Below are 27670 nucleotides of genomic sequence, written 5' to 3'. Positions count from 1 at the left end.
TCTTCTTCTTATTGATGGGGCTAAATTAAAGAAAGATGTCGCTTCCATCAAGGCAACGTCCTGAGTGCTTTAGCCCGAATAAAAATCAAAAGCAGACTATGTCAAATGGCAAGAAAAATAAGTTAATCACAAACAAATGCATGCGCTATGAGCCCCCCAAAAACAACAGAGAACAATTTAGGTGTTAAAAGTAAAACTGCAGTGGTCATACGCATGGCGCCACAGCTAGCGGATGCATAATGTTTTGAGAATAACAACGGTCTTTATTTAGCGCTACTGTGGGGACAACAAGCCGGAAAATAAACAACCGCAAAAATTGGCATGGCTTCAAGTGCAAAACATGGCCTCCATTAGTCTACATCGCTAATTATATTGACAATATAAATATTCATGGTGTTGCGCTATTTATTCATGCAGACTACATTCACCATCATGGAAACACACAACTTGCTGGTACTTAAAACATATACCGTACATTTGTGCTTTAATTAAGCCACAGTCCACGCTGAGACGCCAAGGGGGACGCAACTGTGTGCGTCTTGAGTGTATGTGTCTGGCACGTGTGTGTGTGTCTGGATTCTCTAAGGAGCACTTCAAACATGCCGTTTGTTATCCCAGACCCTTGTGCTTTAAGGATGGCTGCCTAATCTCAAAGGTCTGGATGCTCTGGAAAAGTTAGCATGTGGGGGCTTCATTTGAATTTCTTACAGCTCGAAATAACTTTTCTTCTAATGCATGCACTGAGAGCCACAAGGAGAAAGAGGGGTGGGGGAGCAAAGCCACAAAAGGTGAAGTGTCTGCTGGCGATTGCTTTGGGGAGGTTGCTGCAACCCCCTTGGCGAGGCTCCGCAACTTCAGCGTGTCCCAGTTTGAGCTCACGTGAGAGCCGGGTTATTAATTACTGAGTCATATAGACTTGAGACGCATCGAATGCCACACGCCTGACCTGGGAAATAAAAGTTTAGATCCAAAGCAGACGCAGTGCTGCGATGCCTTACGACTGCTAATGCCTGGGTGACAGCTGTCTCTGGAACACGGCAGCATGTTAAACCAGAAATGAACAAACCTCCTCTAATTGACAAACAACTCCATGGTCCATTTCTGAAACTAATGGCTGCGGCGATATGAGGATAAACATAACTGCGGCTACACGGCTGCTTTTACAGTCGGGTTACAAAATATTACCGCTCAAGGTTAAGGCCTCGGCTATCATGCACATTTGTGCCTCTTTTATGCTCCAAAAACGATGACAATTTTCTTTGTGGGGAATACACAGCTTGGAAAGGAAAAATAATGTGCTGATAAACAATAGCCTATTTCTTTAGCTGTGTTTTGTCTGCATATACTGTACAGAAACAGGTCACAGCAGCTGCAGGAAGCCTTCATTATGTCTTTGGCTAGAGGAGGAAAAAGTCAATACAGCAAAAATAAAAATGGATTTGAGACTTGGGGGGCCTTCAAATACTGTACAATAGGGCCAAACACAACTGAGATGTCAAGTTAGCTGTTTCTTGCTATTTACATGCATCTCTGGTCCACTTCCAGTAAGAGTTACATTTAATCAGCAGCGCATTTATCAATTTATAGCTTGGCAGTCACTTACACACAAGTGGGAAGTGACAGTTAATTTAAAGCACCGGGGGCCTGAAATGTTTTAATGCCAGTGTAAGTCCAATAAATACTTTTCTGCTAATTTATATATGTTTGTTTTTGACATTTTTAAAGGCTCGGGCTGTATTTATGTTTACTAAAGATGATTGCAAGAATCAGCAATCACTAATATTTACTGTGGTAAACATTTAATTAACAGCAGGGTTCAAATTTGGAGTCCTTTGTCTTCGTCGTTGTTTTTCAAATTAGCATGCAACGTGTAATAAAGGGATAAGCTGAAATGGGCAATGGGGGGACATTGCATTGGCATTTGGCAGCATGAGTCAGATATAAAATATGCCATTGCATTGCCCATTTAGAGGAGGAACACAGGCATGTCTTTCTAGAGGGTTAAAATGAGGACATAGAAAAACAAGGAAGAAATAATCCAAAACCACATCCAAACAGGATCAGTGGCTGCCCATTGTGTCTCTCCCTGCTGAGTATGAGCGAGGGAGAGAGAGAGGGAGGGAGCGAGAGAGGGAGGGAGCGAGAGAGGGAAAGAGAGAACTTTGTGGAGTTTGTTGGCTGTGGAGTCGGAGCAGAGCTGAACAGAGCGCTGAGCCGGGTTGGGCGTCAGGGGTGTCAGGGCTGAGGGGGCTGAGGGGCCAAGGTCTCCTCGCTGTGGGGGATATTAAGCCCTCTGATTAGATCTCAGGGGCCGCCCATGGCAGACGTCTCCTTTACTACAGGCCCCAGCTCATCTTTATTTTGGCAGGGTGGTGCTCTCTGCAGGCTGCACTGCACCAATACTGAGCTGTTTGTGCAGAGAGGAAAAATAAGTTTATCCTTCCCCCCCTCTTTTTCCTTTTTCCTTTATTTATTCATCTAGCTTACACGTACTGGTTCCTGCTTAATCCAAGGGTTCACAATGCAGAGGCCGATACGAGAGTTTCGAGGCAACACAAATAAGTCGGCCGCGCGAGTTGATATGGAGCCGATAACTGCGAAATTTCGGGAAAAGGCTAAGCCCGTGTGTTTTATTTGTTTTTGGTGGTAAGATGTCATAATTCTAACATCAAGCACCAGCGCAAACATGCGCAGCAACTAAACACAAAAAAACCTAATTAAACTACTGTAGTTGTCAGACTCGTGTGGATTCTAAAGCAGCGCCTCCTCTAGTTTTTTAAGTTTCTACTTCACGCTGTGACATAAGTAAAAGAAAAGTGTATACGTATACACACACGTACAGACACACACGCACGCACACACATACACAGGACTTTCATCAGGCACACTTTCTTCTGTTTTGTTTGTCTTAAGCACATATTCCCAATCACAATTTCCACACCAGCCCTCGCTACTGCTCCTAAGGGTGCAGGCAGACACTTCTAGCTGCAGGCTCCCCCACTTCTGAAACCTGTCAAATCTGTCCTGGGAGAGTCAGCCTCTCTCTCATCATCCAGGGGCTTATGGACCTCTCTCCATTTACCCTCCCTCCCCTACACAGTTCTCTTTTCCTCCTCCACTTCCCTCCTTTCATCTCACATCCAAACTTGCCAGTTGCAACCTTCTCAGTTTCCTCTAAGTTTGTCTCCTTTTCTCTTCTATTTTGTCTCTCCTCATCCACCATCGACAACTTACTTCCCCCCCGCTCCATACTTCTGCTCCGGTCTGTTTTGTGCTAGGTTTTTTTTTTTTTTGTCCTCTCGCCATTCCCATTGGTGTGGATTGAGAGTAATCAGGTGTGTCAAAGAATGACATTCATTCTCTACCTCCCGTTGCGTTTTTCAGGTCGCATGGGGGTAGATCAAACTAAAACATGGGCATCACGGGGGGATGATCTTTTAAACAAAGAGTAACCTTGTTAATCAAGCGGACTCAATAACCCAGGAACTACTACCTCCACCACCTAGTTTGATCAAAGTTTTGCTTTCATGTTCATGTTCCAATCATTATACCTAAAATGGGAATCCTTTTAATATGCAAATATGGATTTAAAATGGTGCAAACAAAAATGGTTGATTTTAGAAAGCGTTCTCTGAAAACAAAACAGTTTTAATGACCAGAAGTAAAAAGTACTTCAGTCTATTTGGTAATACACTTAAGTATTGTTTTAAAGTGTTTCGATGTGAATATAACCGTTTCATTTACCATTATCACTTGATATCTGTATATTACAACTTTATGTATGAATCACCGGATAATCTTGTTATATGTTAATGCACTACCTTAAACTAACAGTTAAAATTAGCTCTACTTTGGACAAGTATGTTGCAACATATGTATAAGAACTCATTCATAAATGTACATAATAGCTGTTTTTTTTGTTTGTTTTTTTACCTTTTTGCAATTTTTGTACTACATTTTTCTGATAACACTGAAGTACTTTTTATTTACTTTAAAGTACTTTTGTGTGGTACTTTTTAGTAGAAAACTATTTTTTTTACATCATTACTGCCTCAACAATGCAACAAAAGTACTAAAGTGCAAAAGTTAAATGGCTTCTATGGTTTCCATTAAGTGTCAGTAAAACACAAAGAAATATATAGAAAACATTATTTTGTTTTTTGCTGCTTAAATTTACTGGTATCTTAACTTAATATGTATGTTCTATCGATGAAAAGTTGTAATTAACTTTTTCTACTACTCTGTGTAGTGATAAAAAATCCAAAAAAGTCCATGAAATGAAGCACATAAAAAAACGAACTTAGTGCATATTATCTGACAATATACTGTAAGTAGAGTTATGTTAGGGTGTTAAACAAGTGTTTTTTCTTTACTTTATGTCAAGCTCAGCTTGAAGAGATACATTCAGCTGTTTAGCCAATCTCTCAACTGCTCCTTTTTCTCCAAGTGCTCTGACTTCAGTCTGCCTGTCCCCTGCATCCCCAACAGAGGGAGGCCTTTCTGTTCATCCCATACTCTCCACAGCCTTCCTTCCCCGCTACCATAGGCCTTCGCCCATCTGTCTGTCTGCACTGCGACCGCTGTCCTGAGGGTGTACTCTGTCTCTCCCTCCTCCCCTCTCCCTCCCAGCATCCCTCTCTCTCATGCGCCGTGATCGATATGGACGCAGAGGGAGAGGGGGGACCTGTCTGTCAAAGCCGGCGGTGGAAAATGAAGGCTCAGATGAAGGAGGCATGCTCTGTATATTAAATGCCCAGACCCCTGTGAGGGGTAGGAGGAGGAGGAGGAGGGGGGGGGGGGGGGGGGGGGGGTTCGGGGTGGGGAAATATCAATAGGCCTCTCCTAAAAGAGAGATAAGGCCAAAACAGCAATGAGAGAAGTGGAGCAGACTAGAGGGAGGGGAGTGGAGAGAAAGAAGGAAAAGGAAGAAGGAGCGGCGATGTGAGGGGGATCTGGAGTTAAAAAAAAAGATGTGAAAACAACTTTGAGCAACGCGCAAAATGTGAACTAATGATGTTAATTGATGTAACAAGTGAAGGAGAGACAAATTAGTTTTTGTGCAATGGGTGGATGGGGGGTTACAGGAAGCACAAGAGGGGGAAATGAGCTGAGGACCAAAAAAGTGTTAGGAAGAGTAAAGAGCTGAGATGGGAGAAAGAGTGAAGAGCTGAAGTTAACGACTTTGCAGATTTCATTATAGAGATAGTTAACCCTGTTGACACTGAAGGAGGGCGCTATCCTCTCAGGAGGAGTCCGGTCCTTCCACCTCCACGCACAGAGACAGATGAGATCATTACAGCTATCAGCACCACTGCCATCCACAATTAGCACATCTCCTTTTCTTTCCCCACTCCTCAATCCCCCATCTCCCCTCAGCTCACACTGCCTTCCCCCCTGCTCTCTTTCTTTCTCCCCCTCTCACCTCATGACACTTCTTTGGCCTTGATTTGGAGGCAATTTGACTAAATAAAAATCCACATGCAGCAAACTGCTCTTAGCTTTAGCTGGCCTGCTTGATCGACCTTTCCCAACTCATTTAGAACCCATTTGACTTCAAAGCGAAAAAGAAAAAACATGCAAAGAAGCTTTGTTGAAAATGTAACTGTGTTAGAAAAGTTAACATAAAAAAAACTTTTAATTTATAATCTTTCCATGTGTTCACTGGGCTGATACTGCACGATACACACACGCTTGCATGCACACAAACACATGCACAATACGCACCTGTAAAGCAGACCGGGCACTTGAAGGTTCCACCCATGCCCTCAAAGCTGTGCTCAATCAGGTGGCATTGAAGCTTCGCTGGTGAGTCGAATGACTGACTGCAGAGCTTGCATTCATGGTTCAATCCTTCCTCTGTAGAGAAGAAACAACAAAAAAAAGAAAATACGCAGAAAACCATAAGAGGCGGAAGAAGCAGAGCATGAATGGCTGAGGAGTTGCAGAGATCTCACTTTGTCCTGGTCCTTTTTTCCCTCTTCCCTTTTAACATGAAATTTAAATTTAACAAATTTATAGGAACACTCTTGTGTCTGTGATTTTCATGACTCAAACAGGAAAAAAAAATATTGTGTGATCTGCTCCCATCAGGCATAAATTGGATGACCAGCTGGGGTCCTAATAGCTCAGACGAGGGCTTGCACTTTGAACATGGCGAGTGTCATCTTTTTTTCCCTTTTCTTTTCATCAACTTACATAAAAATAAATCTGCAAAGTCTAAATGGAGGAGGAAAGAGTCATATGTGCTTCGCAGACTGCGAATCAAAAATAAATCAACAATAGTCAAACAGTGCATGTCAAACGGTGCAGAGGGTCATTATCAGTTTTTCAAAGACAAAATTCCCCCCCAAATAACTGAAAAAATGCTTCTCAAACCTTACTTATATGTCCCTGATCTCGGCTCTCATCAACTCGTATAAACCCAACTCTCCTTTACAGCACGCTCACTTGCACGACAGATTATCTTCTTTGCTTTAAAAATACCCAAATGTCTATATCAACATTTGACTACCTCAACCACAGCCAATGATAGCTTAAATAAATGTCATCGTGGTAGACCTGCACATTTCTTTGCAGCACAACAATCTGCTGACTCAGACTTTTAGAGAACTGCCCATCTCCAGTGTGTCAATAAAAGGCCTATGCACTCTGCCAGACTAGTGCTCGATCAAACTCTTGCTACTGTACGGCAAAGGGGCGGGGGTGCATACCTCTGGGACTCAGCCATGGTTTATCCCCAGGTCTCTGCAGCCCAGTGCTCACCGCATAGACCCTGGGTGCCAGAAGCATGTATACATAATCCACCTAAACAGCTGTGCAGAGCTTGATTCCTGGTGGGTCCAGGTAGAGGGTTAGTTGAACATGCTTTAGGCAAATTTGGCAAACAAGTAATCTGAAAAGCAAAGCTTTCCAAGAATATGGTCACCTTGGCCACCACATTTTAAGCTATACTGGGCAATTATTTCTAAAATATTAGAGAATGAAAAAAAAGCCTTAGCTCTAAAATGTTTTTCTGAATTTCTTAAAGCTGAAACTAGACATAAAAATAGGCAGTATCGCAGTGTTTGCACTCATCGACTGATACTGACAAATAGAGACAACTGTGACCCAATAACCCCAATATTCTGGAAAAAAAAGGAATGAAAACATCTCCTACAGTGTCAGGCTCTTTGCAGTACACTGCAGTTTTTACTATAACACATTTTTTCCATTTTTTTTCTTCTTAATCTTCTTTCATCATGCATATCCTTTAATATGATGTCTGAAACCTAAAAAAACCCAAATTAGTTGTGCATCAGCACAAGCTCACAGACAACATTCCTGTATGTCTGTCTCACAAAAGGTAAAAGCTGATCAAAGCAGCTCATGGTAGTTTGAAAGGGAAAGAGTTGATGCTGTGTTCTGCAATCATGCATTTGACAGATGAGATACTCTGTAGCCTACATGTGCATCTGAGTGTAGCAGCAGGCATCAGCGAAAGAGGGGAAGGGGAGGGGGTGTTTGCCACGAGCGCATCCACGCAGCCGTGCAAGAGGATCACTGTCCTCTTTGATCACCATTCAGTTTGCTTATCTGTGTGACGGTGTACACTAAGGTCAACCTTGCTGCAGCGTGCACAGATCTGTTCTTCTGCCATATGTGCAGCCCTCATTTGACCCTAGTGCACAATGCGGTCCCTTTGGAGACCTGGCCTGCTTCATTATGCATATAACTCTGCACCTGCCTGACTGACCTTGCATGTGTGCATGTGTGTGACTGTGTCTGTGAGCAGGTGCATCAGGTGAAAATGACAGATATAAATGAAACAGAATGTTCCCAATTTAAAGAATACAGGAGCAATTTTGTTTTTTTCTTACTGTTAGCAAATCCATGCCTTAGAATGATTTCTCTACAGGCACTTTATGTGGCCACAATGCTCACAAGGCTTTTGGCCACAAAGCTACTTATACTTGTGGAGTCAAAGTATTAATTTTCACATGATTTGTCAACATTAAGATGACGCCACTGTTGATATATAATATCTTTTAGTGTTGAGGATATGCGACTGAGAGGGAAAACGAGGTTTAAGTGAGGGCCTATCACAAGCAAATTCTGCTCCGTTAGCGCCTCTAATGTAGCCTGTTTAGGGCTGGGTTTGTATTCAGCAGTGTAACAGGGGTTGAATCAGGCTGGCAGCTTGTTTCTTAGTGAGAGCCAAGGGAGGAAGTCGGCTTGCTCGCCCCTATAGCTGCCTCATTGGGCTGAGGTCACTTCCTGTTGCTCCCCCAGCACTTCTCTTGGGCTGCCCAATCAGCATGGCCCTGCGTGAGCCCCCACCCCTCTCTATCCACCGAGCAGACTCTGGATATAGTTACAGGGCCACAGGGGACTGTCAGCCCTCTCTCTCTATCCTCATCTCTCTCCCTTTCCCTCCTCCCACTCTCTGTTTCAGAGTCTCCCGGGTGTTCTCCACTGCCACCACCCTGTCCCTCCGCACTCCTAAGAAAATCCTTTAGATGAGAACTGCTCCTGTGTCTGCTCCCTCTAAGCATCCCTGACACCAGCAAAGTAAGCCCATCTGCATATCCACAGGGCCTTGCGTTCCTGTGGCTCATGGTTTATGTATTTCACAGCTCCTTAAAACACAAACGCCTAATATCTCTCCCATGTGGAGGACAGGAGAGGGGGAGAGGAAAAAACTACTCTCAAAAAGAATGGTCTTTATTTCTCTGCGCTGTTTACTTTTTTCCCTTTTTTTGTATCCAGGCTGAAGTTCATGTGCCGTTGAAGGTTGTTTGGGACGCTGGGGCTTGCAGGTCTCGCTTGCATAGCTTAGTGAACTCTTTATGTAACAGCGACACAGCTGCAGCATATTGAATTTTGTAAGGCAGCGGTAAAAGCGCCTGCGATTCTGATAGATGTTTTATTGTGCTTAAGAGTACAAACGCACAGCCGTCAGCTGACAGTGACTGAAACCGATGTAACTAAAGGCGCTCTAACTTTCTGACAATAATGTGTAATTAAGTATATCGCAGGGCATTGCTTAATTAAAAACTCTCCCTCAGCTTATTCCATTCCAACGCCACCGCTTCCCTCACCACCACTGCCCCTTTCTCCCTTTAAACAATTCTGCCGAGGAGCAGTGAGAATGCGAAGGGAATTCAGGACCACTTTCAGCATTTGACTTTGGACAAGAAAAATCTGATACTTAGATCTGCGCTCTTCTCTGGGGCATAATGAACAGTTCTCTGAAGCTCAGGCTCACAGGGGCCCGTGTTTCTCGTGTCGCCAAAGCAGATGATATTAACGGCATCAATCAAGGCACTTCTGCGCTGAAAGTAATGAGCAAACAACTGGGGGAACAAATTGGGAATATTTAGTGGTTGTTTTAAACAAGATACAGGCACAACAACCATAGTAATCACAGGGAATGCGTGAAGAATGCGTGTGTGTGTGTGTGTGTGTAGGGGGGGGGGGGGGGGGGGTCGATTTATAACTAACAGGTCAGTGCTGAGTTTCTAAGCTGCCAAACCTAGCCATAAAAACAGAAATGCCTTTTTTTACATTTATTTTCAGAACAATCTTGTTTATGAGGAATTTCACCTTTAGCAAGAGTTTGGTTTCTATTCCACCATCTGTCTCCTGCTATTCAGCCACATATTGGAGTTATATGTTAATAATCCAAGAAGATTCGGTTTTCAGCGGACTCACTGCTGTATATACAACCCACCATGGGATTGTGGATGGTAGCAGAGTAGACAGCTTCAGGCCTGTAAACAGTAGGTGGGTTTACTTCTCTCTTCTCTCCGCGGGAACTATCCATTAACAGATAATGGGAGGAAAATCAGAGTGATTAAGGCCCAGGGAATTATGGGTGAATACAAATTGACTCCACCTCTGTGTGGTGCGCTCTCTTGAGGTGGAGGCACTGCTCATAAGGAATAAACTCATTTCAGAAGTATTGCTACACCCATTAGGGCCTGGTGAATGCAGCATGTGGGGGTAGGGAGGTTGTAGGTGGGAACGCAAAGGGATGGACTCCCCCTGGACTGAAGCTGATTGGAGAACTGCCCGGGGGGAACAGCACTAATATCTATCTCCTGCCTCCACAGTTTTAGAAGGACAGAGTCAATCAAGTGCAAAATGTTTGAGATTCAAGTATAAGATTTTACTCAGGCATTGTAAAATCCCCCCAACCCCTCCACACACTCCATCAAAGACCTAATGCATTACACAAACAGTGATGGTAATGTGTTTGAGCTAGCTAATGGAATCGAGATACTGGAGAACTTACTACAATACAAAATGAAAGGTGTTGGTACTGTAGTAAGACCTGCGTGGAAAAGATATAGCCTGTGTCTGCAAGAAAGAAGTAAAAAAAAAAAAAAGATAAGCTGAGCCCCCATGTCAGGGTCCCAACGCTGGAGTGCGGCTGATGCTGCTTTCCAACCTCCAGAGGGAGAATGAGAGGTGAAGTGAGATTGTTGGCTGTGACATGTCAGTAGTGGTGACGCCCTCGCACAGCGAGAGCAAAGGATTCTGGGGGAACATGACTCTCGGAGAATGTCAGCTCTGATGCATGGCAGCTCGTTGGAGGTGCTAATCAGAGCAGGGCTAGGCTCCTGCTAGGATCAGCCACTCTGCGCCTACATTAACCGCTTCACAGCTCCCTTGGCTACCACGCCAGAGGTAGAAACACCAAACTGGCAGGTTTTTGTGTCGAGATAAACATGCGTAACACTTGAATGGGTGTTACAAAAGGTTTAGCCGACTAGAACACCTTTTGGGTTTTACAAAACAAGAGGGATGCAAGCATAAGGACTTTTCTCCTTCTCCATAAGCACAACGAGCAGACATTTTTAGTTGAGCTATTTGCTCCGATTCCCTACACATGTATATAGCAATGTTCAGATTTTTATATATGTAAATAAAAATGTAATATATATATAGAAAAAGGCTATAATTAACAGTCATTACTGAATTATTAAGGACACCGCTTCGCTATGAATTACTACAATACATTAAACCATTTTCTACTAGAATACCTGAGGCCAGTTATGCAAAAGAGTCTGTGTGCCACTGACTACATGAACGCCAGTATTTGTGCAGAGCCTTCTGTGCTTTGTTTTATGTTTAATGACTCACCTTTATGACAACTTGACTACATAACTACATAAAAGAAAAATTGGACGGAAATTATGCAGACCTGTTGCCTCTCATCCAGGAATATATATATTATATATATATATATATTTCAAATAAGTCCAGATATCTTGGAATATCTGGTGTAGTGGCCAGAACACTGTCTATTTTTCAGTTTTTGTGCTTACGGATAATTTTAGATTTGAAACAGTGAATTGAATGTTTCACTCTTCAGTCTGCCAAAGGGAGAGTAGCTGGTAAAACCAGATGAAGCTGGCGTTTCAGCAGGATTTGGATCTGCAGTACCGTTTGAAGAATGCGCTGCCATTTTGTGTTTCCACGCTACCTGCAATTCTCGCAGCTAAAGCCCGCAATGGCTAAAACTCGGTCAAATGAACAGTGTGCAGGTCACGGAGACAGAACAGAAGAAGAAAGAAAAGGGAGAAATCCACAACAACAAAGGCAAGAGGCGAATACTTGTTAACGAATGATATGTAGGCGCTGCAGCTGCAGGCAGGTACGGAGGTCCATTGGGGACAAACAGTGCAGGCTGCTGAGATGGATTGCATGGAGTGCCGGACCCCCTGCAGCCACACAAACACCATTCTACACTGAAATGCTCTAATTTACTCTATACGTGCCTATTCTAAACTGCTGGGCTTTTTTTCTTGTTAGAAGGAAACAAAGGTCAAGTGACTATGCCCTGACTTTCCAAGGATCTTGTACTCTATGAAAGTTGCTTCGCAAAGTGAGGGAAAATTTTTTTACAAAGAAGAACAGAAACACAACAGCGAGGAAAGTAAAAGTAACGTAAAAGAGCAAAAAAGAAATACATGAGATGTGAATACAGACCAGACTCTCTTTCAGGTCTCGACAGAGTGAGTGGCCTGAATGTAAAAAGTTCATTATGGACACATGACCGGCTTTTTTTGGTAGCCTCACTGTGGCATTGTCGCGCCGAGGTTTGTGGGTTTATGGGGTTTGAGGTCCGCACAATGGAGCAGGGAAGGAGAGCGTTGAGCAGAGGCCCCATGGCTGGGCTCGCGGCATGGAACACTGTACAATTAGCCAGCCTCTGCGTTCTGCCGGCTTATAATTATCAGCGCTTGCCTTAATTGACTCCCTTAGCCTGCTGCAGAGGGACCCCCCCCCACACCCCTTTCCCCCCTGCTCGATGGAGGCCGCCAAGCGCCACGCCAGGCTCTCCAAAGTCATTTAGAAAAGCGCTCATATTTTCGACACAAAAAAGGGGGAACATTTGGTGAGAGAGAATTCATCATCAGGTGTCTAGAGGTTTTCCTTAATAGAAAAGCTGAGTCCCACTGAGTGCGCTCCATGTAGCGGCCAGCCACGCATGCTCAGGACCAGCAAGCCGCCATTCGCAGCGGGCCACAAGACATTAACATAATTTTATATAACACAGGCACCCGCACTGGAAATTTAATACATCTCAGCAAATACGAGACAGCCGTTTTGCATAATTTTTTTCCCCCTCATTCTCCACCTAGCTTTCTCTCTCCCTTCTAGCTCTATCTGTCCTCCTTCCATGTCTCTCTTCCGTCTCGTCTTCCCTCTCTCTTGCTGCCACTCTCCTTTGCCCCCACCCCCCCTGCACAACCACCCCATGGTGCTGCTCTCACTAGGAGAGGGGAAGTTCATTACCTCAGCTAAATCAGAATTAGTCCCTTCATTTTGACGGGGCGAACTTCATTAGAAAGGCCCTTCCTTAATCCAGCAGGGAGAACTGATGAATCTACATGGGGGCAATAATTTGCTTCATGCAGCACATTCAGCCACTTCCTCCACACTATCTCTCCCTTCTTTTTTCGCCGTGTTTCTGGCTTTATGTACTTTGGTCACATTTTTATTAGATCTACAAACAAAAAAAAAAACAACAATGAAAAAAAAGCAGAAAGGAAAACACCTGCATATAATTAACTAATAGTGGTGGAGATGGTGTAAAGAATGAGTTATGCTGTTTGGAATGTCCTGTCTCCCCAACAGACTTCTGGGTCTCTGGAGCAGCCACGGCTGACTTGGCTGACACTCAAATACAGACTGAGTGAGTACAGCCAAAAGCAGGCTTGGTCTGTGGGCCTGAGGTAACTGCTAAAGATGATTTTTAATGCCATGATTATGCTCCAGAGTTTTAGGATATACAAATCTTTCACGAGCATGTGATTAGAGGAAATAAAAAAAGAGAGCTGTAGAAGTATAAATATTTGCTGTTATGAAAGTGAGACTCCATCTGTCCTTTATTTTTGGTTTTCTTTTCCAAAAACCTGCACAGTTTTAAGAAGGATTTCAAAAGAGATAGGCTTCAAAAGTTGTCCAGATCCTTACAACAAACTAGAGGGCGAAGAGACGTGAATCGGGACAGACAGCCCCTGACTGCCATACCACAGCGCCTGGTGTCAAACAGATGTGCAGCTTGGCAGCTATGCTCCCCAGAAAACAGAGAGCCCATGGATTCCAGGGTGGTGCTGGAGTCTTGTTGCCCTCCCCCTTCCCCCTTCCCCCATCCTCCATCAGCCCCAACTCCCTCACACTGTGCCCCTGCAGTCGCCCTCCCTCATCACCTCCACACAGGGGTCCCCTGACTGGTAATCTCGTCCCTCGAATGTGAAATCTCCGACAGTGCTGCCCCGCACTTTTACCCCCTACCTCCACGGCTGATGGGTAAATTGGAATGGCGCACCCTGCTGGTGCAGAGAGCTCTGAACAGACAGCAGTACACTCACGCTGAGGCACCCCTCGCACGCTCCGTCTAATATAGTGGACATGCACACGCTCTCCAAGCTGCAATATCCATGCACAGACACATAAGAGTCTCACGCTCACAAAGCTTTAGGTAAATAAAAAAAGAAAACAAAAAAAAGCCTCATAAAGATACACACATCGAGATGCAACCTAGGTGTGCCATGCATGATGCGTTCACCCTCATCTGCATAAAGATTGAATGTATGATAAATAAACGGAGAACTCCATAGTCAATATATGTACAAATTTAAATGCGCATCATCTGAAATGGCTCAGCTTGGGTCCTCTTACAGACACTGCATCTGACTTCTGTTACCATGGGGTCTCTATAATGTGCACAATGTAGGACAGAACACACATAACAGATAAACAGCATAAACCGCAGAGTAAATGTGCACATTGCTAGGCTCCCAGTGCGTACGATAAGCATAGCCAACTTGGTGTTTTCCGTAAGCGTACTGTAAAACATTAATAAATAGTAACAGGATAGAGGTTATTTGTTATAAAATGCAGTCGGGAATCAGAGTAAAATTTCCCACGGGGCTTGTTTAGCTGTCCAAGGCTCCCACTCTCATCTATCTGTCTATTATCTGTCTATCACTTGGTGCTCTGAAACATGTGTGGACGGTTGAGTCCACCCTCAAATCACAGGGACATCCTAAATAGTCAGTGGGACCTGAAGGGGCTAAAGATCACTGCAGCAGAAGCCACAGAGGCCTTCCTGTCAAAGGCAGTGCTTTCAGGGGGCCAGGGGTGAGGGGAAGCCAGAGGGAGCGAGCCAGAGACATGACATACATTTCATTACACTTAAACCAACTGTGGGTTCAACTCAGAGCCCTGGATTTCCAATGGCGTCTCAAAGGATGGAGTAAGTGGAGGTGTAAGAGAATGGTTTTTACAAAGAACACAATGGGTAGGTGGACAAAGGCAGGCAGCTGGACTAATTGCTTGGGGCCTTGCAGGAATATTTTTCTAAGTACTTCTGTTTAAAGCTCAATTTAGTGGCTTATGTCATGCATCTGCGAACGAAAACGGTATTTAGGATTCATATTTGTTAATGCATTTGCAATTTATCCTTTAATATTTAAATGCTTTCTGTTGTACAGTGCTTGTTTGACATTAAGGTGGCATCAAAAGCATCCGCTCTCCACCCTTGTTTTCTGTTTTCATTGCTCTCTGAAGGCTCGGTTTAATTTCTGCCCCTTAAAAGCAACCTTAGATGGGTTCGGGGCAGAAGAGGAGAGGAGAAAAACGTACTTATTCCAGCGATGACGAGAGCAGTCTTTTCAGCGAGAGCTCTCCGATCCTCGTAGAGAATACTTGTCCATTAAGACTGTCAGAGGATGCTCTCAGAAATGAGAATCCATATCTCTGGAGAGGACAGCAGGGAGCATGCTCAGATAGGGGTTAAAGGAAAACGAGCAGGATGGGCGTCCTGTAAAAAAGGCCAGTGTGGCCTAACGCTTATGGCGTCGTCACATGCAAGCACTGTAAATACATGCAAGCACTGTAAATACATGCTTGTAGTCACAGCTGCTTCATTATGGAAAATATAATTTGCAGTCTAACCTACTTTGTTTTACAAAGAAATGTCTATTTAAAATTCCTTAGAGTATCATTATAATGGCGATAGAATTACAAAACACTATTATTATTGCTCGCTTGGGGGGAGCCCCCACTCATTAAGCTTCTAAGATGTCGTGGGTTTTGATTATTCTATCAGCGTCATGCTCTTATTATAGTGACAAACTCCTGCTATTTTGTTGCCAATCTCCTTCCAGCTGTCATATCTTTTGAAAGATCAGAAAACCTTTCAAACGCACTCGTGATATATCTTCAGATTCACCAGACGTTGCTTGATTCCCCCATTGAATTTGCAGGATTAACTTGAGGAAGAAACGTCTCATATTTCTTAACTGGTTGCTATGTCTGACATCAGAGTGTATGAGATTCTAGCATACTGGTATTGTCCAGGGGAGGTAACCCTCACTCTAACCGTCAGCGCTTCACCAAGTGGGACAGAGATGATTAAAACACACCATGGCTGTGACTGACAGACTCCCCACTGCTTCCAGAAGATGACATGTCTCCAAGTCACACAGAAAAGCAACTCCTCTAATTTTAACTCTGACTATAACACCAACCCCCTCTGTCAAAATCCACAAAAACAGCCATGCTGAGATTCTTAACCACAATAAAAGTGATAACAACTAAACAGAGAAATAAGTTTAAAAACAACAATGGGGAGGGAGGAGACAAAAGGGCTGAGAAGGCGCCATTTCCCTCTGGTGCACACAAACAGCAGGAACCTGTGAGCTTGTGACAACACCTTCAAACATTTCTGTTACTTTCACAGAAATATCTGATGCTGATGCTCCAATGTGATGCTTCTGCAGCAGTCTTGTCCCAGCGCACATTCGTCTTGGCAAGCTCTTGGTTACCAAGAAGAAGAAGAAGGAAAAAAAAGGGTTAGAAAAAAAACCCCCGCTCTCCTAACTGACTGTGTTTGACATTTGTCATGACAGGAATACAGTGAGAGAAGGAAAGAGAAGAGGAGTGAGAGATGGGAGGGGAAGAGGAAAATGGAGGAGTGGCAGAGGGTGATCGATGTGTGAAATTGTATGTGTGAAAAAAATAATTCTGCATTCTCCGGGTTTGTTGCAAGTCTCGTTTTTTCATGATGAGGAGGACAGAGGGGGGTTTCCTGTTATTGTCACGTTGTGTAGAGAGCTCAGGGTCGCTGTACTAAATGATTCACAGAAAACTGAATCTTTTACATTGGCGTCAGCAATTCAGCCGGGCGCCCTTGTGGGGGAATTCTTTTTGTGTGTTTTTATTGAAGTCTGCATTGAGCGCGCCCAAAAGCTCTGACAGGGGGCCCCCGAGGGCGCTTGTCTTCACCTCCAAATCATAAGATGGAGAGACGAAGCTCCCTCTGTGCTCTAAATTATACCCCTCAACACCCCCTCTTGCACACAGACTTGCAACCCTGCCCTCCCCACCCAAAAAAATAAAACACAGAGGCAGAGAAGAAAAGCCTTCAGTAATACACTCCCAGTGGAGCGCTCCACGATCGCTCCGCGCTGCCGGAACAGCTGACAAGCTCGATGCGGTGGGTCCGTTCCCTGCGGTCTGTCAGAGTTGGTGCTACAGCATGACGGTTAGTACTTCTTCTCTGGGGACGGGCCTTCTTTGACTGCCCCTATGTGCCCCTCATATGACGGGCCCCGCCGCTGACCCATGGAAGCTCCGTGGCTTTGACCCAATTACTGTTGCGGGTAGGTAAAACTCTAGGTTAGGTGCCCCCTTTTGTCTCGTTGCCTCTCCCTTGCTCCCCGGTGATGGCGAGACCCATCTGAGGCTCCTTTCATATTCAGAGGAGGTCAGGGGGAACAAGCAGAAAGGGCAGAAGGAGGCGAGGTTGTTACAAGAGGGTTGGTGTAATTTGATCGCCGGGCACAGCTGCATAAACATGGGTATCGAGGAATTTCTGTCTACTTGATGGGATTGACTTTGCATGAATGGCCCCTATTTCCCCTCCAAAATGGGCCATTTTCCACATGTCTCAATGAATATGACAACCTCTCCAGCAATACGAGTGCAGTACCGAAACTGCAAAAACCAGCTCAGGGTAGCTTGTGCCTTTTTTCGAGCTGTGAAACTCACCCTCTCTGGCTGTCTTTGTTAAAGACCTTATCCAAGTCCTGCTGCCTGAACTGTCAAAAGCAGCCCCATCCTCTCCAAAATGCCCAAACAAAATAAACCAACAACCGCTGGCAGGGTCAGAGGGCAGCAGCTCTGGGTGCCTGGACTCTGGCGAGCCCTCTGATTGGTGGAAAGGGCAGTGAGTAAAAGGGAATCTTTTCAAAGTGAAATCTCCAGCTGATGGCTTAGAGCTCCACACCCCACAGTTTGTTTCTCTTGCTGCTGTCAGGAGTTTTGCCCGAGCCATTTGGAGGGATTAGAAAAAGTAGGGAAGGAAAAAAAAAAACCTCAACTGGGCAGATCGTGTGTACTGTAGGGTCTGAGTGATGGCTCCAGGACCCCTTGGAGAGTGATAAACCTTTGACCTTGACAGCCCCCTGTGGTGACCCCTGACCTCTGGCTTTTTGCCACAGACTCAGTAAGACAGGTGCAAGCAGGAGAGTGACCACAGCCTCACTGTCTTGGCCAAATTTTCCCTCATTCGACCTACAGTACCTGTCCTGGAAGTCAGCACAAACTATGTAAAGGAGTAGAAACAACTGAAGCTACGATGTAACTTAGATTTAAGCAGGAGTGCATAGAAATATTAGCAAAGTGCACACAATATGTATTACATAAACCAAAATCTTTGTGAATCAGTAAATTATTCTAAGAAAAAAAATGCTAATAGGAAAAATGGGAGGGGGGGGGGGGGGGGGGGGGAATTCAGGCAAGAGTACAGAGGCTCTAAACTAAAGCCAGTTTACAAATGGAACAGTTCCATTTTGGAAAAAAAACCACTTTGTGAAATAATACATAATGTTGTGCAAGAAATCTAAGTGTGGATATTATTAAAGATGAAGCACAGTGACACGTCACACAGTTTTCTGCTGCACAGCGGGCACTAGCTCCAAGGTCGCGCCAGTCCGCGCCAGTCTTTCTGCAGATCCATTTCCTCTCCCTAGGCACTTCCCTCATGTTGTTGGCCTAGTGATTCAGTGCCTTGCATTAAGAGCAATTCACCTGCCTCCGGCGTCCCAGCGGCACAGGTCCCCTGGGGAAACCAGGTGGAGCATAAAAAAGTTCCACATATGGTAAAGTCAAGCTGCTTGGAGGCTGCCGTGTGTCTGCTGTGGGGATAGAGGCTCCTAAAAGGCCCAGCTGGTACTTGGAAAAGGGCTTCTGCATTACTACACCTCAGTGTCTGTTTGGGCTCCCCTTTGCAAAGTGTTGGCCGGTGCACATGACCAGCCATTTTAGATTTCTCCCTCTACCCCGCCTCATCCCTCGCTCCCTCCCGTCTTCCAACTGGTTCTGTATCCAATTGAACATTTGGTCCTCCACTGCTGGTTAATCAAATTCCTCCATCTGGCCCCCTTATCCCTGTGGAACACAAAAGGTGCAGCCTGAGCCCGGGTCCAAGTGCATATTGGGAGGGAGGAGGGGGGATGGAGACAGGGACTGCCTACCTAACTTACACAGCCCAGTCAACTAGATCAGGTAGAGAGCACGAGGCCAGGCCTGATCGTTTTGGGCAAACAGGAACAGCTTGGGACTAAGTATCAGAGCCCTGCTGTTCATATAGAGCTCAGGGACTGCAGTGGGTTCATATGACAGTAGGAGGGTTTTATGAGCTAATACCTCCACATACACTGTAGAATACAGAATAGAGTGGAGCCTAAGTACTACTGGCTACAACAGAAGGCAAACACTGCCCTGAAACACTCATGTTATTCAGTCTCCATGGCAGTAGAGGGCACTGCTCTTATCTAGGAACAAAGAAAAAAGAAAGAAAAGGGAAATAAAGACATTTATGTTAAAACTGCAACTTTGCTTGTTGTCTTCTCACACCGCTTCCTTGAGTTCAAAGTGTATCAGCAGCTAAGTAGCGTCTTTACTCTGATCAAAAAAGAGCTTTCTTAAGATATCACACAAAGCCAGCAGGGATCTTTTAATTCTCTAGAGAGACTATGAAGCCTTCACAAAATATCACATTAACTACACATTTATTAGAAGAGACCTTTAAAAAAGCAGTCCTGCCTCCAAAGTTAAACAGGTTTCAAAGTGCGCTCACTTCCACATAAAGCTTCCCTTACAACTTTGACACACGCAGCCGATCACGACTGCTCTTTGCTCTGATTCAGGAGGAGGACCTGAGGCGAGGTGAAGAAGGGGACATAAAGTGAGTCACAGATACGGAAACACATGGCATCTCAAGTGCTAGCTCTACCCTTTCATAATATCTATTGTTTGATTTCTATTCATGTCCAACCATCCTCTCCCCTGCCAGGTGGCAAAACATGTGTCAATAATTAAACTGCTTTTACATAACAGGATACAGGAACACAATGCAATTTGCTCCCCATATTTCATTGGGCCTTTATGAAAGCACATGAGAGAGTGTAATTAATCAAACCACTGGAATATGTGAACGGCAATTTCCACTTAATGGCACTTACAGGGATTGGGTCCCTTAAGCACCACGTTCTATCTACCAAACGAGCGGGCTTCATTTTCATCTTCATAGTTCAGACAATAAAATCTGTGGATGTTAAACAACACCCATTTGACATTATGAAGTCAGAAAACAACATCAGACTGGATCCGTGTAGCCATGTAGGTCTTGTGCTTTTGGACACGCACACACTGTAGCAGTCGAGTGTGCTCCGGCCAAGTTCGGGGTGACTGCAAATGACTGTTGTGCTTGGATTTCAGAAATTAATATTGTTTTTAATGATCTTGCTTTGACCTCAAACCTGAGTGTATTTTCTGTATTCACTTAACCACGGGAGGCTAACCAACTCCCAGCCTGGGACAGGAAGAGGATCATTCACTGCTTTTAGTGGCTTTCTGTGAGAAGATGGTCCTAGTCTAAATGGCACCCATGTCCCTAAAAGTGTTTCTCTCTTCCCCACCTCTCTTTCTCTCCCTCTGCCTCTCCAAAGACTCCTCTAAGTGCAGCATCTTGTTTCAGTAATTCAGCCAGGGCAGAGACAGTGGAGAGAGGAAAGTAATCGATTTCTCTCTCATTTGGTTCCTCCTAGACTTGCTGTAAGGCCTCTTAGGGGAGTTCTGGACTATTGGACAGGACAATGTTATGGGAAAGAGTGTCATTGTGTTTAAGGTCATCGTTACACCAAGGTTTCATTTTGAGTGTATTTTTATTGGTGTATGGAACCAAGTAGACAAACAAACAATGCTGCCGCCATTTCCAGGATGGCAGACATCAAGATAGGCCAGCGCTGTTCATAATGGCAACACCATTTGAATGATAGAGAGAAATATCATGCTCCACAGCAACATGATCCACTGCAGAGATATTCTCAGAAAACTGCAGCTAAGTACTAAGCTTTTAGGTCCATAGGTAAATTTGCGTCTATAAAAAGCCACTCTTGCTAAATAATTTAGAGGAAATATCTTTACTGTATGATCACTATTTCTGCTTCATGCTTCATATCATCTTTCCAAAGGAGGAATAAAAAAAAAATGACATGGAAGAATTGGGGAGGACTTCATAGTTTCAGCAGAAACTTTAAAAAGGTCAAAACAGAGAAATTCATTATTTTTACATCTAAATAATCATCATGGTGAAAAAAATGTTGTTTTTTAACATCTTATGCATCTTTAAACTGTGAGCAGGGGTACAATTCACCTTCTCTGACCCCTTAGGGCACCTTTGCTGGGCAGTAGTAGCGAAATCTTTAGCCTCTATTCGGCGAGGCCTCATCAACAGGTCGGTAGCTGCTTTAGCCAGTCTGCATCTCTTTTGCATCTGGGGCTCTTTACAGTGTCTAATCATTCATTCTGTGTTTCAACTCCATGCCAGCCTCCTAAATTCTTAATAACAGTCGGTAACTCTCAGGTTGGGCTTCCATTCATTTACATCTGATTGAGATATTCTTGCACAAAACCAATTAAAAATGCAGTTTTACTACCTGCACCTCTTGGCATGCATTATTTTCAAAATAGAGACCAATCTCGTGTGTCATTAGAGTGCGGCAGCTGCAATATAAACAAGACAGATCTATCTATTGTTTATTACCACCTCGGGCTTTTTACCCAGAGGGCAGAATAAGAAAGGGAGGGGCAGAGGTCAGCGTAATTACCATTCACTTCTTCCTTAGAGTCAGACAGTGCTAAGACATGCATTGGCAAATTCCATGGCAGCATCGTATATCACATTACCATAAAGCCCCAAAGAGCTAACCTTTGTTCAATTCCATTTGATTCTAAGAGAGGAAAACACTGACAGCCTCATCCAGGCCCGGTGTTTCAAGAGTTCAGTTGTTTGTCTTTCAGTCTTGTGACTGTTCTTGCTAAAGATGTGCTATTCCAAAAATAACGCGTCAGGGGACACTGGGGGATCACTGAATCATCCTGGGTAGAATATCACATCATCTGGAGAGATTCAAGGTTCAGTCTCAAATTAAGCCTGAGAAAAAAAAGAGGCAGCTTGCCTTAAAAACATTACAAATTATTTATTTCCAAGCCTTTTTAAATAAACACCCTAATTTAATAATTGTATATTTTTATTCATGCCAACATCATCTATATTTCTAATCACAACAGCTTTATATTTTTCTGTGATGCCTGATACTGTGCCCTTAAAGAATTCACCTGAAAGCACTTTCCATTTCGGCTTCTGTTAACAAATAGCAAAGCACGAGCATTTGCAGCATCACCTCACTCTAATATGCTTTTTTTTTGACTGAAAATACGAACACCGGTGCTGACAGAATGTGAAATACTGTTTCTGAGCAGAGGGGGCTTACTCCCAATGTCTTCAGTCATGCTTAAAGTCAATAGATCCAGTGCTTTGTAGCAGTCTTTAGGTGGCACAGAAGGACAAATGTTGCCATGGAGGATGAAAGAAATGCAAAGATGAGAAACGAGTAATAGACCACGCAGGAGAGAGAAATGCAGACGACAAAAAATAAAGAAATACAAACATAGGAACGGGCAGAAAAGGGGAAAATAGAGAAAAAGGCTGTGAGGAAAGAAAGAAAGAAAGAAAGAAAGAAAGAAAGAAAGAGAGAAAGAAAGAAAGAGAGATCTGTGAATTTCCTCTTCCTCCCCTGAGACCTCCCTTGATGCCAAGCATTCATCATCCAGCCTCTAATATCAGTTATTCTGTGGCTCCTCTGCTTACAGCAGAATTAATTTCTGCTTTAATTACTCTCATCGGCGGAATGCTGATGAAGGAGAGGGACGAGGCATTCTGGGACTCGGGCCTCATTCCACCGCTTTAATTTGAATGAATTCCACCCGGAGACGCTGGCAAACAACTGGCAGCCGAGCCCCGGGAGCCACTCTGGGACTGCGCAGAAGAGCTGCAGCCATGGCCCCCACCAACCAAGCTACCTTGTGTGTGCGTGCGCCTCTGTGTGTTTCCGTGCTTATGTGTATTATGCGGTGTGTGTGGATTGTGCGTGATTCCGAGTGCCGAAGTGAAAAGGCGTGGAGGAAGAACACACAAGATGAGGAGGAAAGGAGGGAAAAAAAACAGATTGATAGATTAAACGATGAGCGCCTGTACAATGTGTAAACGCGCTTGCAGTGTGTGAAGTTGCATGTGTTTTGCATCCAGACATAAATGTACTTGAGGATATGGGGCGAGAGAGCAGAACTTGTATGGAAAAAACAAACTGTAAATGATTTCATAGACACACGCACGCACGCACGCACACACGCAAGCACGCACACAAAGATTCAGTGCAAACAGCTCTGTATGGACACAAAACGTATGAAATATGAACAACACCACTGACTGCAGCCCACTGTGCAACACAAGTGTTAGTTTGAGAGCAAAAATCATTAATACTTAATTTGATTATTCTAGATATGGCACATCACACTCTCCAACAACCCCCCAGTTCATGTATCATACAAGAACTGCAAGTATAAAAGAGAGAAGCAGGAATTAACCACACGAATAGGAAAAAGGTTGCGCGTGTGAGATGCACAGTCCAGATTTGCATAATGAAAATAACTGCAGAAACGGTATAATATCACACACAGCTACGTCGGCAGTGGATGAGAGAGAGTACGGCCATAATTGACTTCTCTCCAAGCCAGCTTGGTAGTTACAGAATGTAGCATATTGGATAAGGATTGTGATTGATTATGTTGGTCTGCCATAAAGATTCGTTTGATTAAATGTAACCATGGGTTTCTTTTCCAAGTCCTAATGAAGCAGCAATTTGAAACTGAGAGACTGGAGGTGGAGCCAGTCTGGCTTGCACCATCTATCTATGGTGATGATGATATAAGGCTTCAAAACAAGAGCCAGTGCAAAATGTAAAGATTTTTTTTTAAATCCAGTTAACACAAACGTATTTGTAAAACTCTAGTTTAATGCAAACAAATTTAGTATTAGTGTAGTGCCTCTAAAATGGGCTGAAACACGATTTAATGCCACTTAAGAATTAAAGGATATAATTCCCCATATTACTATTTATTTAATATGTATATATAAGACAGGGGATGCACACAGTCACGGTCAAGCCCGAAACATAGCCCGTTCCATTACACTTTTTAACATCATCCCACATAACACAATTCATCTCCTCCAATTTTATGTTCTGAGCCATCCCTCCGCTAGTTCAGCAGAGTGCAGAAAGGGAGGTAGGTGTGACCTCCACTGACCCTGAAACCTCTGGACAGGTGGGCGGTGGCCTATGTGCACTGTCCATTTTGGCAGCAGCTCACTTCCCTCCCCCGGCAGGTAGCTCGGGCCATGATGAGCAGCTGGGTCGCAAACACTAAGCACATTAATATCTTCTTAATGATAATAATCATTATGGCATAAGCACCTTCCCCAAAGTGGGAAAGCACACGAAATGTGCCAGAGTAGCATCGTCGTTAAGGTAAAAAAAAAAAAAAAAAGACAAGAAAACCTGAGATGAAATGACTCTTTTAATGGGCAGCAACTTACAGCCACGGATAACGCAGACACTAATGTAATAATGTGATAATGAGATACACCGATGACATTAGGGAGACCAAAAACTCAATGAAACCAGTGTGAATTGCTGCATGAAATCTGCACTTGAAACTGGCTTTGACACAATTATCAAATCAGATATAGATATCGTTGCATGTTAAATACACAGCGCATATATAAAAGTGACGTTATCAGAGAGCTACATGCATGCTTTAATTAGTACAAGCTACTTCTTTATGCCTCACATGCTTTTTTTTCTGGAGTTAGTGGTGCACTTTACCACCTTGTCTCTGCATGGCTTTTGGAATCCATGCTGCATTTCCCATATACTCGCCTCATTTAATATAACTGTCAGTATTCACCTATCATAGGCCATTATCTGTCTCATCCGCGTTCATTATTGAAGCTAATGATCTGTTGTCCTCTCTGCTCCCCATTGAAGGAGGACTACATTAAAAGTCTCTTACTAACTTAATTAGTAATTATAAATGTTAAAAGATTAATCAGCGAGTGAGTGGCTTAAGGTTTACGTCTCTAGGCAGCAGTGGGACGAATGGAGAGACAAAGAGGCCATGTCGCTTCAGTGTTCACACTCCACTGTCATGCGAGAAATGGAACAAGGTATCTGTAAAAGGAAATTGGAAGTGTGACCATTTTTCTTTTTTTAAAATTCATTTTTAATGAGCATGTTTGCGTATGCAAAGAAGTATGGCAAACAACGTGCTAGCTCGTGTGTTTTTAGCCCTCGTCTTTAAGCGACAACTGTTTCAGATAAACATAGCATTTCCTTTCTATAATCTGCAAGCACCACTCTAGAAGATATAATGCTGTTACAGGAAGCAGCATTTAATATGGTAACCTATGATGCATGCGGTACTCACATTATCTCTTTCTAACAAGATGGAAATAGATCCGCTTAATTAAATCCTGGGTGTACACTAATTCCTTACTAAATCTGCACCTCTCTGACAATTCTACATCAGCAACACCGCGCACTCAAGTAAACATATAAGCACTGATATCAACATTAAACCTTAATAACGCATAAGGCTTTCATCCAGGGAGTTCCTGTGTGATTTCCATTAATGTGAGGGGAATCGCCCAGGACCATCTCCCTGTTTTCCGGAGTGTGTTGATGCTCAAGCCGGGGGGTTCGAGAGGAAAACAAAAAGGAGCGTTAGCTGTGCTTAGTTGTGGGATGGCGGAGTTGCTAAATTTCTTGTCTGAACTTGAGCCACACTCGCGAGAGAAGCTATACTTTTATTTACTTCGCCGCTTCGGTCAAAGGAGACGGAAAACACTCATATATAATGGAGACGGGGAAACATTTCGCATTTAGCTCTGCCCTCAATCCCATGGAGGAGAATTGCTGGTGCTCTGACTGTTGAAGTCTTATCACACAAGACACGCAGAGTGGGGTGATAGTGGGGAGGCTGGCGGGTGGCCTGCAGCACCTGAAACCTATTAGAGAGTTTTGGAACATTCCACAGGGTTCTTCCACTTTGGCCAGAGGGCATCATAAAGGTCCTCGCAAAGAAGGTTCATGCGACTCAGATGCTGACAAACAGCCAGCAAGGTGAAACACTAAAAACTGGATATGGGAGAGTTTGATGAAGAAAAAAAAACTGTGTTATGTTGCTGTGTTTAGGAAGAAAACATGAGTCTTTTAAAGTCCAAAATGGTCTACATTTTCTGCACTTATATTCAGAAGGAGTTTGCCTCCATAAAAGAGCTGATTAAACACATTTACTGTTGGCAAGCAAAGCGAAACTTTTGTCAACTTTTTATCAAATGGTTTGCCATCTGGATTTAAAGCAGTAGGGGCCCAATAGTGTGCTGATAGTAAAAATAAACATGCATAAACACAGACATAGCTTACTGCCAAATTTCTTGACTGCAGCCTTGCCTTTCATATATATATATATATATATATATATATGCTGTGAGGAAAGAAAGATATATATATATAGATATATATATAGATATATGTGCGTGTGTGTGTTTTAGTGGTACCAATGCCCATCACTTTGGCTGGATTTGTGTCCATGCCTCAGTGTTATGCTCACTGGGTTTAGCTCTATGGGTGTCTGTGGCCTCTCCTCTGGCCGCCCGTGTCCATTTGCTCTGCGGGTATGGCAGGCCTGAGCTGACAGATGGCCGCCCCTCTCCATTCCGCTCCAGAGTAACACAGTAACTGGTTTTTCCTCCGCCGTTGACCTTGCCACAGCCAGCCAGCAATCCAGGCTGGCACTCGGCCTGTCGAACAGGAGGGTAATGAAGTCCAGCGCTACTCACATGATTATTAAGGCTTTGACGCTGGGGGGCCTTTCAGAACCCTATTCCCCTCCCCGCTCCTCCCCTGTCTACCATTCACACAGCCAAAGTTTGATGAGGATAGTCATTTGTTACATGGTACTTTGGAAAACCACCATTGTGGTCCATAAAGCTAAAACTTTTTTGCGGCACTCTTTTGTTCTCTGTTTGTTTTCTAAAACAAACCTCTCTACACCTATGAAGCTTGCTTAATAACAGCTTTGAGAACAACACTGGAAGCCATTTCTATTCAGCAGCATATGATAGCTACAGAATGACATTCCAAAAATACGCCAGGTAAGAGCCCCTACACAAAGTTAGGTCATATCTATCACACTACTGTTGGTGCTGACAACCTCTAAAAGCAGTGCAGTTCAGTGGTTGCACTCCACTTCATTCTCACTGCAAGTCTCCCTTACCACAAGCATCTCTAGGCACGCCTGGAACCCAGGTCCCATCAGGGCCAGAGTGGGATTTGAGAGGTGTAGGTTGCAGATCTGACCTTTACTAAGGCAGGACTGTCTGTTTGCACTTCTCCCATAAGCCCCCCTCCAGTCAGACTGCTAAGCAACCCCAGCAGACCAGGGGTGTGCATGCACCTCCGGCCTTGGTGACATCTTAGAGACCATGGGGAGGTGGAGTAATGCAGAGGTTAATTCTGATCATCCAGTATTTATGGGCTTCACTTCAGAACAAGGGTTGGCATTAACACTCTAAAGGAGACATCTCTCCTGTATATCAATAAAACATAACAGAAGGACAGGGAGAGCCTACCTTTATTCAGGTCGCCAAAGTCCTTAACTAAGCCTAGGATGGGAAAATTGGAAAAATATGCCAGTGAATGTCTTT

The 27670-nt window shown here is 44.0% G+C and overlaps 1 protein-coding gene across 3 annotated transcripts in view; it reads right to left on the bottom strand.

The window, feature by feature from the left end:
• The window catches only part of LOC147308385 (zinc finger protein 521-like), an 88586-nt gene that overhangs the window by 12141 nt on the left and 48775 nt on the right, over positions 1-27670 (bottom strand). For all 3 annotated transcript variants that reach the window (XM_086270839.1, XM_086270840.1, XM_086270842.1), the window contains one exon: positions 5725-5856. In XM_086270839.1, the coding sequence (XP_086126965.1) occupies positions 5725-5856 (132 nt within the window). The remainder of the gene's footprint in view (positions 1-5724; positions 5857-27670) is intronic.

Source organism: Aulonocara sp. 'chitande type north' Nkhata Bay, linkage group LG18 (genome assembly GCF_057382095.1).
Source record: "Aulonocara sp. 'chitande type north' Nkhata Bay isolate Kocher_YH1m ecotype deep benthic linkage group LG18, A_spYH_male_GT1.1, whole genome shotgun sequence".
In the NCBI taxonomy this organism is placed as follows: Eukaryota; Metazoa; Chordata; class Actinopteri; order Cichliformes; family Cichlidae; genus Aulonocara; species Aulonocara sp. 'chitande type north' Nkhata Bay.
This window is presented reverse-complemented; position numbering and strand designations above follow the sequence as displayed.